At 42.7% G+C, this 17741-nt stretch overlaps 1 protein-coding gene across 1 annotated transcript in view; it reads left to right on the forward strand.

Moving 5' to 3' along the window:
* The first annotated feature begins 1229 nt into the window (after window positions 1-1229).
* The window catches only part of DKK2 (dickkopf WNT signaling pathway inhibitor 2), a 90199-nt gene continuing 73687 nt past the window's right edge, over window positions 1230-17741 (forward strand). The window contains exon 1 of the mRNA XM_063460063.1: window positions 1230-1688. Within this exon, the coding sequence (XP_063316133.1) occupies window positions 1470-1688 (219 nt within the window). The 5' untranslated portion in view covers window positions 1230-1469. The remainder of the gene's footprint in view (window positions 1689-17741) is intronic.

Here is a 17741-nt window from a genome sequence, read left to right on the forward strand (position 1 = left end):
AATATTCCCTCTGATTTGATAACCATATGGTACAAACAGTATATTCACCATAGCACTGAACTCATTTGGTAATAGAATAGGGATGGACCACCTGCAGTCCCTCAGCTTTTATTATTATTATTATTATTATTATTATTATTATTATTACACTGCTACTCCCATCAGGCACAGTATTCTAACACTGCATAGAACACACCTAAGACAGGTCTAAAGTTTATTCTGAACAAGACATTTTAAGCAGAACAGCTGCGCAGTCACCAAAAAGACAGCACATGCAGTTAGGGAAGGGATTAAAAAATCAAAAACAATGAAATATGTCTAATTAGTTGCCTCAATACACAATACTTTATTTAGAATACTTAGTGTAAAACTAACAATAGTATGCATATTGTTGGTGGGTGACTCACTCTAAGCAGACATGGGAGTGACAGTTTTCATGAATGGGTACATCTCCTTCCTAATCAATTTCTCAAATAAAAAAAAAGTCATAATAACAAATTTAATGCCACAACTACAAGAGATTACAGTAAAAAGAAAAAAAAAAGCTATCACACCCTTCACAGGTTTTCAATCATGTAGTCGGTGTAGGAATAGCTTGTCAGGTTAGGTTACAGAATAAAAGAAGATGCCACCTATATATACATCTTAACATTGACTTGGTGCTGGGTTCACAGATACATTTATGAAGAGGGAAGAATTTCTCTTCTCACTTGTAGCAACTGCAAGAAGTAGTTAGGATCAGTTTCATCCTTTGTCACTCCTGAATGTGGGCGGGGGAAATAAACCCATTGTGGAAACCTATAAAAAGAAAGGAGCTGAGATCATAAAAGACCAAAGAGAAGGGGGAAAGCCAGGAAGAGACAGAATAACATGGAGTGATTGCATCTGGGTTGTTTTGGACTCACAGTAACGTGTGAACTGCAGCAGGGTCTGGCTCTGTACATCACTAGCATCACATCGGTTTGCCTTCTAGACTGGCTGCAGCCTCCCTCACTGAATGGAGCCCGATGCGTCTCTGCAGCAAAGACATCTTAATCCTAGCTATGCTCACCTGGAATCCGGTCTCAGTGCAGCTCGGATGCTGAGGAGAACAGCCACTCACACATAGATCTGCAAACAGCCAGGATACATTCTAACTTGTTTTTAAAACTCATTTCCTTTTTTATAGTTAAAACATTATTATTTTTATATATATATATATATATATATATATATATATATATATAATTTAGTTATTGATGTGAGCATGCACTGGCATGCTTATGGACATTAAATTTGCCATTTTCTCTTTTTTTTTTTTTTAATGTCCCAATGAAACCAGAGATGCAATGAACATCCGTTTAATTACTTGCTGACAGTCAGGGACACAAACTGAAGAAGCCCATTGTGAATCGTTCTCTGCTTTAGACTGTTGGGGGGTATCTACCTTAATTTTCTTCCCCCTCTTGGCTTATCACAAGGGGAGAGAGATGAACATGCTGTTCCTGTTTTGGAATTGGGAGTGTAGCTGCCTGTTGCCTCTGCTGGCGGCGGTGCTGTTGGTGGAGAGCTCCCAGGTGGACATCTCAAGGTCTAAGGTTAACTCTATCAAGTCCATCTTGCTGGTACAGACTCCAACTCTAGCCACCAACAGGTCTCTAATCATTCATCATGGCATGTCTCATAAGAAAGGCAAAACCATCGGACAGGTAAGAGGAACTCAGCTGTGCGATCTGCAGCCAACTGGCAAGTAAGAGCATTTTAAAATCAATTGGTTTAGCTAAGAGAGGCTTCCTGGATGCTGCTGACTATATAATCAGCAATGTATGTTTTGCCCAAGCAGAGGGAAAGCCCCACATATAAGAGAAAACAAATCTGTTTTAAATGTTTTTGACGTCAGTAGTGATTAGGGAACTATTGTGGTCAGAACGTTAGCCATGATTAATAGAATGCCATATAGTGATATATTACTCCCCTATGCTGCTTATCAGCGGGCATATCCGGGTAAGGCTTACACTACTGTACACTGCATGCCATGTTTGGGGCAATTAATTAAACCCGCAGGATGTAACTCCATAATTCTAAACGTTAGTCTGATTCCTTTCTCAGATGCCACTTGATGCTTTAAATGTATAGTACCGGTGCGATTTACTAAGGTGCGAAATGATGGAGAACCTTCACTCCAAAGAGACAACTTTCTCCAGCACATATGCTATTTTCCTAAGTAACTGTAATTATACAAAAGTCTCTATTGGGAAACAAAACATTGCAGGATAACATAAATTGCAAAAGCGTCTCCCAATGGAGAGGACACAATGTCTTTGACTACATTTTATCCATATGTTAGCCCCAGCTGTCTGACATTCCTCTTGGATATGTATATTTAGTGAGGGGGGAAATAGCAATTTAACTGCTCTTAATTGCAAAACAGTTAAACTTTTAGCTGCCCATGGAATGTACATACAGCGATCTTCTTGGCATGAAGTGTTATACATAAATGTGACATGTATTTACATGACCAGCAGCCATGATCTTCACACACGTGGAGAGTTGGTGAGTGGTACACGATTCTTGCATTTCACTTTTACTGAGAAATCACACAGCATGACTATCATTACTTTGGGTAACTGCGAATTCTCTGCCTGTAACTTTTCTTATGATATCATGTTTAAAGGAGCCCCTGCCATAAGGATTGACAAAGCCTCCCTTTGTGGGGGAAGGAATATTGCACTAGAGTGAAGTGTAGATTAACAATAATTGTTACAGTGTCTGGCTGTTTGCAAGCAAGGTATATATATATATATATATATTTAAAGTAGCATTGGTCTAGCGAAATAGCATTCGTTAATTTATGAAGATTGCCCATGATCCCAACACCTGTAGAAGGACATGTGGATAGTCCAGTGTGAGATTACTATATTGTGATCAGTCACAGGGAGAATTTTGTTGTGGTTTGGAGAGACACTTTAAAAGCCCATGTGGCGTTCACAATACATTTCTTGGGTTTTCCAAAATCCAAAGGGGATTTTTGCAAAGGGATTCCATAATGGGAATGTAATAGCTGATGAAGAGTGTGGGATGGATGTCGATTAGATCAAAGCAGGAGCTTAGTTTAGGATAGGAAAGGGACAGACATTTAATGTCATAGTTATGTAGATTTCAAATTGGAGAGTTTGTATCCTATATGTAGCCCAAAGGGGTTGAGAAGCGGGGTGGGGGGGGGGGGGGGGAAGAGAGCAAGGCATATTATAAAAACCAGTAGCAGCATCCTAAATTCCATTTTAGAATTCATCATTTTATTTACACAATCTTAAAGGTGTATTCACTGTGAAGTATATATTTATATATTGATATATTAGATGTGTTAATATATTTTATTATTCATTAAGAATGAGTGATAGTTGATATATATATAAAGCATTCCTTGTTCTCTTGCATTGAGTTACATTTTATGTTTATGATATACTTGCAAGGGATTTTGAACATATGATATAGGACGATGTATAAGAAGCTATGCAGTCTACACAGTTTTGGACTGCGAACAAGGGACTCCGCTATCTACAATTGTACAGGATTGTTAATATGGAGAGTTTCAATCTACATGCTTAAGACAAATGTATTTCTGCTTTTTGTGCGATAAAGAAAAATGGCTAGTAGAAATGCTAACGTGTTAATAAAACAGAGCAAATAATGGATAATTTCTCATTGGTAACTTTAAGTTGTTCTGCACAGTTTTTACATTTGATGGGTTATATTGGTAAATATTGGATTTGAATACTAATATTAGACCTAATGAGCACTTTAAATTGCCCCACCGTGCAAATAGATATTGATTAGACCCAATAGTCCAAAGGACAGATTCTTTTTAACTCATTCTGTAGAAGCTGGGTTAGTGATGTGTAAAGTACATAAATAATTCCGCACAGAAATCTCCCTTTTTTTTTTACTGTGTGGCGGTGTGCTAAGAGAAATTATATTTGAATTGCTATTCTCCCCAGCCACTTGGATGGAGCTAGAGGAATTACCATGATTTTCATTTTTTTCACAAGTCTTTTATTTGCATTTCAGTTCCACATTTATTCATTAAACAATGGGATGCAATGAAGCGACAGCTAATGTTTTTTAAAATTTATTTTACATTTTTTAAACTATTATCTATTTTTCAATCTTAGTGTTTTGATTTGTTTGCTCCAGATTTTGAAAGGCACATGCCAACTCACTGTTTAGTAGAAAACTCCCTTGAATTATGTCCTTTACAAGCTGGCTAGGCAGACAACTCATACCTTCAGTTTTCCAGAGCTCCAGACAGAGATTTCCAGCACCCCATCTTATCACAAAAACATCTGGTTACTATTAACTTGGTCAAAGTAGTTTTTCAAAAATGAGCTAACGTATGCACATCAGGAGATAAGTGACTTACCGAAAAAAGAACATTATGAATTTCAACTGAAATTGCAATAATTAAAATGGCAATCAATATGTCAACTAAAGATAAACATGTGTTATGATACTAACAGATAAAAAAAAAAAATCCATCATGTACCATAGGCAAGAGACGCAAACGGAAAAAAAGAAAATATAATAGATCAAAGTTTGTTAGAACCTGGCTTTCCTCTTTTCTATAGATTACATGAACATATGGGTGTATAAATTAGATTCTATCCATCATTTTGTGCTATCAGGCCAGATAGTGACTTTCACTTTTAATACTAGAATTTTTTCCTAAACAAAATTGTTGTTGACATTATACATGTGCTTAATGTCCACTAAAACACATATCTACTATGCGCTATATGAAAAAGTAATGTTGGCTGCTGTTGTACAGAGGACAAGCACACATTAAAATAAACACATTATACAACACACTTGTGTTTTTGTTGTATCAATAACTTTTATGTACCAGTTTATCTAGGTTACCACAAGAACATTTTATTAGACCTTTAAACATTTGTTTTATGCAATCACAATTAATAATGGCCATTAAAGACTGGACTGTGACAGAGATGTTTCCTTCAATGACTAACCACAGGTTCTATAGAGCATAGAGCAGGAGTAGGCAACCTCCAACACTCCAGATGTTTTGGACTACATCTCCCATAATACTCTTACAGTCAGCATTCTTACAGGCCAGTGAGATAGCTCAGTTGCTAGTGCATCATCAGTAGAATCTGTTCAACTCTTGGGTTGCAGGTTGACTCAGCCCTTCATCCTTCTGAAGTAGTATTATTAAATTGGATGTTGGGCTGAGTTAACATCCCAGGACATACTTGAAAACCACAGTAATCTAAATGTACCTTTCCTGGTTAAATACTTTGTTATTATTATAATGCAAGCAAAGCATCAGGGGTGATGTAGTCCACATAATCTGGAGTTACTGATAAGCAAGACTATCATATTGTCATGTTGATGAAGGAACATAGTAGTCATTGGACTAAATATTGAACAAATGCCATGAAAACTGTTGGATTGCTTTATATTTAAAACCTTATCTATTATTGACATAGTTTTGCCATTAACAAATAAGGCCCTAGATGCATCTTTAGAGTTGGTTTGCACCCTGGATAATAAGATTCACACAAAAAACAACAAATAAACAACATTTTGCCAGAAGGGAGTGTTTTCCTAATTTTGCATAAAAAACAACAGCCATATCTCATAATCATTTCTAAAACTCTACCAGTAATTAAAGCAGAAGAAAACGTTCCGCTATTGCTATCAGGCTGTTTTTGATTTTCAGAGCAAAACAAGTGATTTTTTTCAAATATAATTTATTTGAAATTGTACTTTTTAGAGTTGTGTGTTTTTGCTACGTTGGTTATTTATTTGAAGTGCAGTCTCAGTCTTAATTGTATAAAACAGATTTAAGAATACTAAAACACAGCTTAATCCAGAAATCTCTGACAGATGGGGATAGTTATATAAAAGAAAACATCCTGTGTTAATCAGGATTTTTGTAGAACGTTAAATGCCACATTCAGATATATTTATCTTAAATGGACACCTCCTGTATGCACAAGTTTAAAATACATATTTTCTTTTTTCGTCAGCCGGATGTTTTTACTTTTCCGGTGTATACTTCCTTTGTATGGAACAGTGGAACAATTATCTGTGCATTTAGATCCTTTCAGTGACTAATAACTACTGCAGGGCTTATTATAAGTGCGAACTTTGTTTGCTTGTGAACTACATTTAAGGTGATGACCATCATGGAAAATGTACACTGCACAAAATTATAAACACAACACTTTTGTTTTTGTCCCCATTTTTTATGAGCCAAACTCAAAGATCTAAGACTTTTTCTATGTATACAAAAGGCCTATTTCTCTCAAATATTGTTCACAAATCTGTATAAATCTGTTATTAGTGAGCACTTCTCCTTTGCCGAGATAATCCATGCACCTCAGAGGTGTTGCATATCAATATGCTGATTAGACAGCATGATTATTGCAAAGGTGTGCCTTAGGCTGGCCACAATAAAAGGCCAGTCTCAAATGTGCAGTTTTACTGTATTGGGGGAGTCTGGAGGGGGGAGGGGGTGTTCGAAAATCAGTCAGTAGCTGGTGTGACCTCCTTCGCATAGAGTTGATCAGGTTGTTGATTGTGGCCTTTGGAATGTTGGTCCACTCCTCTTCAATGGCTGTGCGAAGTTGCTTAATATTGGCAGGACCTGGAACACGCTGTCGTATATGCTGCATCCCAAACATGCTTAATCGGTGACATATCTGGTGAGTATGCTGGCCAAGCAAGAACTGGGATGTTTTCAGCTTCCAGGAATTGTGTACAGATCCTTGCAACATGGTGCTGTGCATTATCATGCTGCAACAGGAGGTGATGGTCGTGAATGAATGGCACAACAATGTGCCTCAGGATCTCGTCACGGTATCTCTGTGCATTAAAAATGCCATCAATAAAATGCACCTGTGTTCGTTGTCCATAACATACGCCTGCCCATATTATAACCCCAACGCCACCAGGGGCCACTCGATCCACAACATTGACATCAGCAAACCGCTCACCCAAACGAGGCCATACACGCTGTCTGCTATCTGCCCTGTACAGTGAAAACCGGGATTCATCCATGAGGAGAACACCTCTCCAAAGTGCCATGGAATGTGTGCATTTGCCCACTCAAGTCGGTTACGACGATGAACTGCAGTCAGGTCGAGACCCCGATGAGGACAATGAGCATGCAGATGAGCTTCCCTGAGGCAGTGTTTGACAGTTTGTGCAGAAATTCTTTGGTTATGCAAACTGATTGTTGCAGCAGCTGGTCTCAGATGATCTTGGAGGTGAAGATGCTGGATATGGAGGTCCTGGGCTGGTGTGGTTACACGTGGTCTGCGGTTCTGAGACCGGTTGGATGTACTGCCAAATTGTCTGAAACGCCTTTTGAGATGGCTTATGGTAGAGAAATGAACATTCAAATCACAGGCAATAGCTCTGGTGGACATTCTTGCAGTCAGCATGCCAATTGCATGCTCCCTCAAAACATGCAACATCTGGGCCATTGTGCTGTGTGATAAAACTGCACATTTTAGAGTGGCCTTTTATTGTGGCCAGCCTAAGGCACACCTGTGCAATAATCATGTCGTCTAATCACACTTGTGAGGTGGATGGATTAGGCGATAAGGCGAAGTGCCCACTATCACAGACAGGGGCGGACTGACACCTCACAGGGCCCTCGGGCAGTGGGTGATCAAGGGCCCGCCCTCCTGGTTTTCTGGCCCCCTGCTACTCTTCTCCCCCTTCTTTCTGCCGCTTTTATACATATATTATGTGTAGGTTGCCCAGCACACAGAATGGCTGCGTGCGAGCCACACATACCTGAGGTGGGAGCAGAGGTGGGTACTGGGGGCAGAGATGGGCACGGGGGGTTGATGTGGGTACTGGGGGCTGAGGTGGGAGCAGAGGTGGGTACTGGGGGCTGAGCTGGGTACAGGGGGGCTGAGGTGGGTACAGGGGGCTGAGGTGGGAGCAGAGGTGGGTACAGGGGGCTGAGGTGGGTACAGGGGGGCTGAGGTGGGAGCAGAGGTGGGTACTGGGGGCTGAGGTGGGTAAAGGGGGGCTGATGTGGGTACTGGGGGGTTGAGGTGGGAGCACAGGTGGGTACTGGGGGCTGAGGTGGGTTCAGGGGGGCTGAGGTGGGTTCAGGGGGGCTGAGGTGGGAGCAGAGGTGGGTACTGGGGGCTGAGGTGGGTAAAGGGGGGCTGATGTGGGTACTGGGGGGTTGAGGTGGGAGCACAGGTGGGTACTGGGGGCTGAGGTGGGTACAGGGGGGCTGAGGTGGGAGCAGAGGTGGGTACTGGGGGCTGAGGTGGGTAAAGGGGGGCTGATGTGGGTACTGGGGGGTTGAGGTGGGAGCACAGGTGGGTACTGGGGGCTGAGGTGGATACAGGGGGGCTGAGGTGGGAGCAGAGGTGGGTACAGGTGGCTGAGGTGGGTACAGGGGGGCTTAGGTGGGAGCAGTGGTGGGTACTGGAGGCTGAGGTGGTTACAGGGGGGCTGAGGAGGGTACAGGGGGGCTAAGGTGGGAGTACAGATGGGTACTGGGCACTGAGGTGGGTACAGTGAGGCTGAGGTATGTACAGGGGGGCTACAGTGTGATCAGAGGTGGGTACTGGGGCTGAGGTGGGTACAGTGGGATCAGAGGTGGGTACAGTGTGATCAGAGGTGGGTACTGGGGCTGAGGTGGGTACAGTGGGATCAGAGGTGGGTACAGTGGGATCAGAGGTGGGTACTGGGGCTGAGGTGGGTACAGTGGGATCAGAGGTGGGTACAGTGTGATCAGAGGTGGGTACTGGGGCTGAGGTGGGTACAGTGGGATCAGAGGTGGGTACAGTGGGATCAGAGGTGGGTACTGGGGCTGAGGTGGGTACAGTGGGATCAGAGGTGGGTACAGTGTGATCAGAGGTGGGTACTGGGGCTGAGGTGGGTACAGTGGGATCAGAGGTGGGTACAGTGGGATCAGAGGTGGGTACAGTGTGATCAGAGGTGGGTACTGGGGCTGAGGTGGGTACAGTGGGATCAGAGGTGGGTACAGTGGGATCAGAGGTGGGTACTGGGGCTGAGGTGGGTACAGTGGGATCAGAGGTGGGTACAGTGGGATCAGAGGTGGGTACAGTGGGATCAGAGGTGGGTACTGGGGCTGAGGTGGGTGTTGAGCTGAATTAAAATTATTTGAAGCTTACCTGTGCTGTCTGCCAGGCTGCTGCAGCTCCATATCTTCCGGCTGCTCTTCAGGCAGGGCAGGACGTGATGTCACTTCCTGGCCCCGCCTCTTCCTCCTCACACAGCACCGCACGGCTGGAGACCTGGCAGCAAGAACTGAATACTCACTGCCAGGTCTCCCTGAGAGAGGGGACACGGGGAGGGGGGGAGGGGGTTAACTACAGAGTGATATGCTGCAGGGGTCCTGCAGCATATCACCGGAATAACGGAAAAATCATGTTCTGGCTGAGGAGATCTCTGATCTCCCCAGCCAGAGCATGGCTGTGCTGCCGGGCCCCTGACTGCCTCGGGCCCTCGGTCCGTGACCGATCTGCCCGACCTGTCAGTCCGCCCCTGATCACAGATTTAGACAAATTTGTGAACAATATTGAGAGAAATAGGCCTTTTGTGTACATTGAAAAAGTCTTAGATCTTTGAGTTCAGCTCATGAAAAATGGGGGCAAAAACAAAAGTGTTGCGTTTATAATTTTGATCAGTGTAGTTTACAAACATCTGGAGTGTCAAGATCACAGTGTCAAGTATTGACTTTCCAGTCATTTCCACAAATCCTTATAACAATATATTTTGTTCAATAAGGGCATTAAACAATTTAAGCACATTTTCCTTTAATTCCAAATAATGGAATTTTAAACAGTGCAATTACTTTTAGACTTGCTAGGCATAAACACTTTAGTGTTCCAATTTTATTGAAACTTTCCAAAATTTGTATATTTCTAGGGGTGCAGTAACACGACGGGTTCAAGTCAAATGCTTGTAATTTTAAGGTTGAAAAGTAAGAAGTATTTATTTTCATTGGGTTTTGTTCTGACTTATCAGATATCAGCACTTGGTTAAAAGTTGAGTTAGACTTTTTATTACAACACAATTAACTTTAAGTTATCTGGTCTGCAAAAACATAAAAAAGTTCAGCCAAATTTTTTTTCCTTCCCCACCCCTAAAGTATCTGCTGACTAAATTAATGGGAGGGGAAGAAATAACTTATTCATTGTTTTGCTTCTTCAAATGTCATTGCGATGGATTCACAATCCCATGAGAGCTCAGTCTCTTGCAAACAGCACCATGTCGTTCCCCTTGATATAAATATATCACTGAGAACCAAACAGTAAAGTGACATTTAAAACTGTCAGGATCAGGTATTTTCCTTCAGGGCTAACAGGAAAAGAGAAGCCCTTGGAAAAAAAGGAAATCTCAGAGGTGTTCAGGTCTAAAACATGATTTTGTCAATGATGAAAGGGCAAAGGGATGGATTTCGCACAGGCAGACATTATTAGCACCTTTGAATACATTCTTATCTAGAGAACGATAGAATGTGGGAACATATTACAGAATTTTCAATAGGAAACCTTGAGAGGCATCCAGCAGCACTGCACGCTGGCCTGAATGAGTTCATTTCAACTGATATACAGTGACAAAGAAAGGTATAATGTGGGAAAATACTCAGTATATTCTTACACCTTAGAGTGAAAAGGAATTCAAAGAAAAGAAAAGAATTACTTTGAGTGATAACACAAATATGTTTCAACTTTTTGAACTTGTTGAGTTATGCACAAATTAATGGATTCGTCACTAGTGCTTGGCTAAATTTCTCAACATATATTCATCCATCAATCCATCCGCCTGTTGGTCCGTCTGTCTGTCCATCAATCATCCAACATGCATAAAGACTTGTTGGTCACGCGTAGATGTCAAGACACACTCTTACATTGAAAAAAAAAAAATTACAATGCAAAATCATTTTTATATGATTAAGGAAAAAGCACATTTTAACACTTGCAGGTTTAAATTTTTTTTATTATCAAACCATTTGTAGAGGCAACAGCAATAACATCATCTTTTATTAGCTTGCTATGTCGGGACTCTTATAATGAAGATCTAAATACTCTACATCAATAAAAGTATAAATAAGCATTGTTAACCGAGAATATACCACTAGCAGCATTTAAACTGTGTCATTAAGGCACTTTTCATTATTTTTTGTCATTATTAGTGTACGTTTCTTTGCAGTATTTTATTTTTGATATTTTGATATATTGCCATGAACAATAGATTTATTGGTACGCAGTGTGTTGAACTACAGACAAGTACAGATAAGTTTGCTTTTGGAATTTTGAATATATATTCGTAAGTTGGATATCTAGTCAGATATATAAGGTACAGATGTATTCTTCCAAACAATTATAACCCAGAATTTAGTAGCAATGAATGGATAAGTGATTTTGTGTATTCTGTGATGGGAGTGGAAGGATGAGGAAGTTATAGTCAGCTAGTTTAGTTGTCAGAGTTGATGATAGCATAGTTATTTTTAATCAAAAGAGAATTATACTGTCACCCCACTCCCTCCCCTGCAAAATGAATATTTCATAACAATAAAATCTTTATGAAAATAGTCATATTGACTCTGTTGGAATTTCACCAAAATTCCAACCGAGTAAAGAGATATACTGAGATAAAGTAGGGACTAGTGCCAGGTGCAGAAGCGGACCAGACAGAAGATTATTGCGTCACCCGCAAAGGAACAGGTTCAGGTAAGTTAAACTCACCTTTGCCTGCCCTCCCTTTCCCTCCGACCACCGGACCCCCAGTCATGATGTCACAAATTATGCAAAGGCCCCAGAGAGTGACAGTTCTGCTTTAATGATTTTGACATATCTCAAAATTTCCAACTGAAAAATACATGGATGTTTCCACATGTGAGCATTTGTATGTGTTATTCATGTTGAGGTGATGATGGTCCATTTAACAGGACCCTTAGTATGCATCGCAATAATCTTGGATCTGGTGGGACAGTCTCAGTTAAGTTGTCCTGTAGTGGTTTTCCAAATCCCTGTTCTGTTCTGCATCTGAGGAGACCAAGCAAATATTCCCACAGGGTGCAGGCGAAGAGCAACAAGACACTGGCATGTCCCCTCTTTGGGTGGGACTGTCCCATTTCTGGACAGATCCTACCAACCATTATATGACAACTCCACCCATCCCTTGGGCCAGTGATGTTATTGTCAGGATCGGGACAGGGATCCAACACGCAGAGTACAAAGAGTGGAAAGGTACGTATACCGGGCCTTAGAATGGCCGGACTAACGTACCGAGAGTAAAGAATAGTCAGAGACAAGCCGAGGTCGAGGGAACGAGAAGACAGATAAGCGAGAGACAAGCCGGGTCAAAGGATAACAGAGAAACAGGGTAGTACAACGAGCCGAGTCAAAACCAAAAGAGCAAACTAGAATACCAGAGCACTGAGTGACTAGACAAGCTAGAACCACGACAGGGCAATGAGCTGAAGTAAGGAGTAAGCTTAAATACCCTGGCTCTGGATGGAAATCACGCCTCTGACAAGTACCGATTGGATATCGGACACTTGAGTGACAGATTGCTCGTGCTAGCGTCATGACGTCACGTATTGAGCGTCCTGCTAGAAAAGGACGTGGATTCCTCGCGGCCGGTGTTTAAGTGACTGGATGAACCGCGAGGAACGGAGGAAACAGCTCGCCTGGACGGATACACCACCAAGTCTCTACCTCCCTTAGAGGTAGAGGCCTCAGGTACCCTGACAGTACCCCCCCTCTCAGATACGCCCACCGGGCGGAATGAACCGGGGCGAGATGGGAAGCGAAGGTGAAATGCTCTGCGAAGGCGAGAAGCATGGACGTCCTCCTGAGGTACCCAACTCCTCTCCTCAGGACCATATCCCCTCCAGTTGACCAGATATTGCAATTTTCCCCTTGAAATTCTGGAGTCAATGATGGAGCTGACCTCGTACTCCTCCCGACCTTCCACCTGAACAGGACGAGGCGAGGAGACCTTAGAGGAGAATTTGTTGCAAATGAGGGGTTTCAACAAGGAGACATGAAAAGAGTTAGGAATGCGTAAGGCAGGTGGCAGAGCAAGGCGATACGCAACCGGATTGATACGAGTGAGAACCCTGTAAGGGCCTATGTAACGAGGAGCAAATTTCATGGACGGAACTTTTAGGCGAATATTCTTAGTACTCAACCATACCCTATCCCCAGGAACAAAAACAGGAGCCGTTCTTCTATGTTTGTCAGCGTGTTTCTTGAACAGCGAGGAACTATGCAATAGAATTTGTCGAGTCTGGTCCCATAATTTCTTCAGGTTGGCGACATGATCATCAACCGACGGTATCCCCTGAGAAGAGGAAACCGAAGGAAAAATCGAAGGATGAAAGCCATAGTTCATGAAGAAAGGGCTAGAGCGAGTTGAATCGCAAACAAGGTTATTGTGTGCGAACTCCGCCCAAGGAATCAGACCGACCCAATCGTCCTGGTGTTCGGAAACAAAGCAACGCAGATACTGTTCGATCTTTTGATTAGTACGTTCAGCAGCTCCGTTAGACTGAGGGTGATAGGCAGAGGAAAAGTTCAGTTTGATGCCCATTTGAGAACAAAAGGATCTCCAGAAACGTGAGACAAATTGAGAACCTCTATCAGAAACAATCTCTGAAGGAATCCCATGTAGGCGAAAAACTTCTCTCGCAAAAATCTCTGCCAATTCAGGAGAGGTCGGAAGTTTAGGTAAAGGCACGAAATGGGCCATCTTAGTAAATCTATCCACCACCGTGAGGATAACAGTCTGTCTTTTGGAAGCAGGCAAATCAACGATAAAGTCAATGGACAAACAGGACCAAGGTTTCTCAGGAATGTCCAAGGGATGTAACAGGCCACATGGGGATGCATGAGATAGTTTAGTCTTGGCACAAGTCTCACAAGCTGCGACGAACTCCTCAATATCCTTACGAAGAGAAGGCCACCAGAAATCCTTGGATATCAGAGAGTACGTCTTGCGAATACCAGGATGACCAGCTATTTTACTTTCATGAAAACACTGTAAGAGTTCCAGTTGAAGTTCAGGAGGAACAAAGTTTCTTCCCTCAGGAGTGTTTCCGGGAGCCAGATGTTGTGACTTCAAGATCTGGTCAAGTAGCGGGGAATGAATTTTGAGACTGGTATTAGCAATAATATTGCATTTGGGTACAATGGAAGACAAAAGTGGTTCAACTGAAGCAGAGGGTTCATATTGGCGAGATAGCGCATCGGCTTTAGAATTCTTTGACCCAGGTCTGTAAGTCAGAACGTAATTGAAATGGGTAAGAAACAACGACCAACGAGCCTGCCTGGAGGACAGACGCTTGGCCTCTCCGATATAGGACAAGTTTTTGTGGTCTGTCAGGATGGTAACAGGATGTAATGTACCTTCCAATAAATGTCTCCATTCTTTCAAAGCCTTGATAACCGCTAGTAATTCTCTGTCACCAATGTCATACCTGCTTTCAGTACCGGTCAATTTTTTAGAGAAAAATCCACATGGATGTAATGGCTTATCAACACCCAACCTTTGAGATAGAACAGCACCTAAACCAGTCTCTGATGCGTCTACCTCGAGCAAAAATGGCAGAGAAGTGTCAGGGTGAACTAAAATTGGAGCGGAAGCGAAAAGCTCCTTGAGAGTCTTGAACGCAAGGAGAGCTTCAGTAGTCCAATTCTTAGTGTCAGCCCCCTGTTTGGTCATGTTAGTGATAGGTGCAATAATGGAAGAATAGCCCTTAATAAAGCGCCTATAATAATTGGAAAAACCAATAAATCTCTGTATGGCTTTAAGACCTGCGGGTAAAGGCCACTCTAGAATGGATTGGAGCTTATCCGGATCCATCTTAAATCCCTCCCCAGAGATCACATAGCCGAGAAAGGTTACCTGGGTTTGATCAAAGCTACATTTCTCCAACTTGCAGTACAAGCCATGCTGGAGAAGCTTGTGCAAAACCCTCCTGACTTGTTTGTGATGAATCTCAATGTCACTAGAATGAATGAGTATATCATCTAGGTATACAATGACGCACTCTTGCTGAAATTCCCTAAGAACCTCATTAATCAGATCTTGGAATACTGCTGGCGCATTGCATAACCCAAAAGGCATGACAGTATATTCATAGTGGCCATATCGAGTATTGAATGCCGTCATCCACTCATGTCCCTGCTGGATTCTCACCAAGTTATATGCCCCTCTGAGGTCTAACTTGGTGAAAATTGTAGAGCCCTTCAAACGATCGAAGAGTTCGGTGATCAAGGGAATCGGGTAGGCATTTTTAATGGTTATCTTATTCAAGCCTCGATAATCAATACAAGGTCTCAAAGAACCATCTTTCTTTTTAACAAAAAAAAATCCAGCCCCGGCAGGAGAGGAGGACCTCCTGATGAATCCCTTGTCTAAATTTTCGTGAATATATTCCTCTAGGACTGAGTTCTCCTTTATAGATAATGGGTATACATGACCTCTGGGAGGCATGGTACCAGGGAGTAGGTTAATTTTGCAATCAAAGGACCTGTGTGGGGGTAAGGTATCGGCTTTCTTTTTGTCAAAGACTGCTTTTAAATCTAGATACTGAGGCGGAATTTGTGTCTCTGTAGGATTGTCAGAGGTATTCGATGTATTAGTTAATCCAAGGGGTAAGACCTTCCGCAAGCATTTTTCTTGACAATTCTCTCCCCACGAAACTATCTCCCCTGATTCCCAATTAATAATAGGGTTGTGTCTCCTCAGCCAGGAGTACCCCAGGACTATGGGAATAGACGGAGAAGAAATGAGCATTAAGGATATATCCTCTTTATGCAGGATGCCAACAGTCAAGTTAATCGGTATGGTCTCATGGAAAATAACAGGCTCAAGTAACGGTCTACCATCGATGGCCTCGACAGCCAGAGGTGTCTCCTTTAACTGGGATGGAATAGCATGCTTGGCAGCAAAACCCTGATCTATAAAGCTCTCAGCAGCTCCAGAATCGATTAGTGCCATAGTCTTAACTACTCCCTTCTCCCATTTTAAAGAAACGGGTAACACAAGCCTGAGCTCCTTATAGTTGTGAATAGAGGACAAAGTAGAAACACCCAAGGCCTGTCCTCTAGAGGAACTTAGGTGCGAGCGTTTCCCGAACGATTGGGACAATTTAGGCGTAAATGACCCCTGACTCCACAATACATACACAAACCCTCCCTTCTCCTGTACTGTCTCTCCCTTTCAGTGAGATGAGTACTGCCTATCTGCATAGGTTCAGGAATACGTAAGTCTTCGAACTCAGAGATTTGAAAGGTAGGCGCTAGTTTAAAGGAGGGTCTACGGGTCCTATCTCGAGTGTTCTGCCTCTCTCTTAAGCGTTCATCAATACGAGATATAAAAGAAATTAAATCCTCCAAATTTTCAGGGAGTTCTCTAGTAGCGACCTCGTCAAGAATTACATCTGATAACCCATTCAGAAACACATCTATATAAGCCTGTTCGTTCCACTTAACTTCTGCCGCCAAGGATCTGAACTCTAGTGCATAATCCACAAGTGTTCGATTATCCTGTTTAAGGCGCAACATTAATCTAGCTGCATTGACCTTTCTGCCAGGAGGGTCAAAAGTTCTTCTAAACGCAGCTACAAAGGCATTATAATTATAGACGAGTGGATTATCATTCTCCCATAAAGGATTGGCCCATCTCAAAGCTTTTTCAATGAGCAGAGTAATAATAAATCCAACCTTTGCTCTATCTGTAGGATAAGAGCGGGGTTGTAGTTCGAAATGGATGCTAATTTGGTTTAGAAAGCCACGACACTTCTCCGGTGACCCGCCATAACGTACTGGTGGGGTAATACGGGAAGAAGCACCTACAGTGGCTACCTCTAGACCTGAGACAGCAGGAGAGATAGAAGGAGTACGTGTCTCCTCAGGTGGATTACTAGCACGAGACAAAAGTGCCTGTAGTGCCAAAGCCATCTGATCCATCCTATGTTCCATGGCGTCAAACCTGGGATCCGAAGAACCAAGCTGACTGTTTGTACCTGCAGGATCCATTGGCCCTGTCGTAATGTCAGGATCGGGACAGGGATCCAACACGCAGAGTACAAAGAGTGGAAAGGTACGTATACCGGGCCTTAGAATGGCCGGACTAACGTACCGAGAGTAAAGAATAGTCAGAGACAAGCCGAGGTCGAGGGAACGAGAAGACAGATAAGCGAGAGACAAGCCGGGTCAAAGGATAACAGAGAAACAGGGTAGTACAACGAGCCGAGTCAAAACCAAAAGAGCAAACTAGAATACCAGAGCACTGAGTGACTAGACAAGCTAGAACCACGACAGGGCAATGAGCTGAAGTAAGGAGTAAGCTTAAATACCCTGGCTCTGGATGGAAATCACGCCTCTGACAAGTACCGATTGGATATCGGACACTTGAGTGACAGATTGCTCGTGCTAGCGTCATGACGTCACGTATTGAGCGTCCTGCTAGAAAAGGACGTGGATTCCTCGCGGCCGGTGTTTAAGTGACTGGATGAACCGCGAGGAACGGAGGAAACAGCTCGCCTGGACGGATACACCACCAAGTCTCTACCTCCCTTAGAGGTAGAGGCCTCAGGTACCCTGACAGTTATCACGATGCTCTCACTGTTGGGGAGGTATACCTTAACGCAATACACCATTTTAGTGAGTAAGAAAGTATTACAGTATTTTTTCAGGCTAAAGGAAACTCCATGATTTTGATCTGAT

The sequence above is a fragment of the Pelobates fuscus genome, chromosome 6 (genome assembly GCF_036172605.1).
Source record: "Pelobates fuscus isolate aPelFus1 chromosome 6, aPelFus1.pri, whole genome shotgun sequence".
Taxonomy (NCBI): Eukaryota; Metazoa; Chordata; class Amphibia; order Anura; family Pelobatidae; genus Pelobates; species Pelobates fuscus.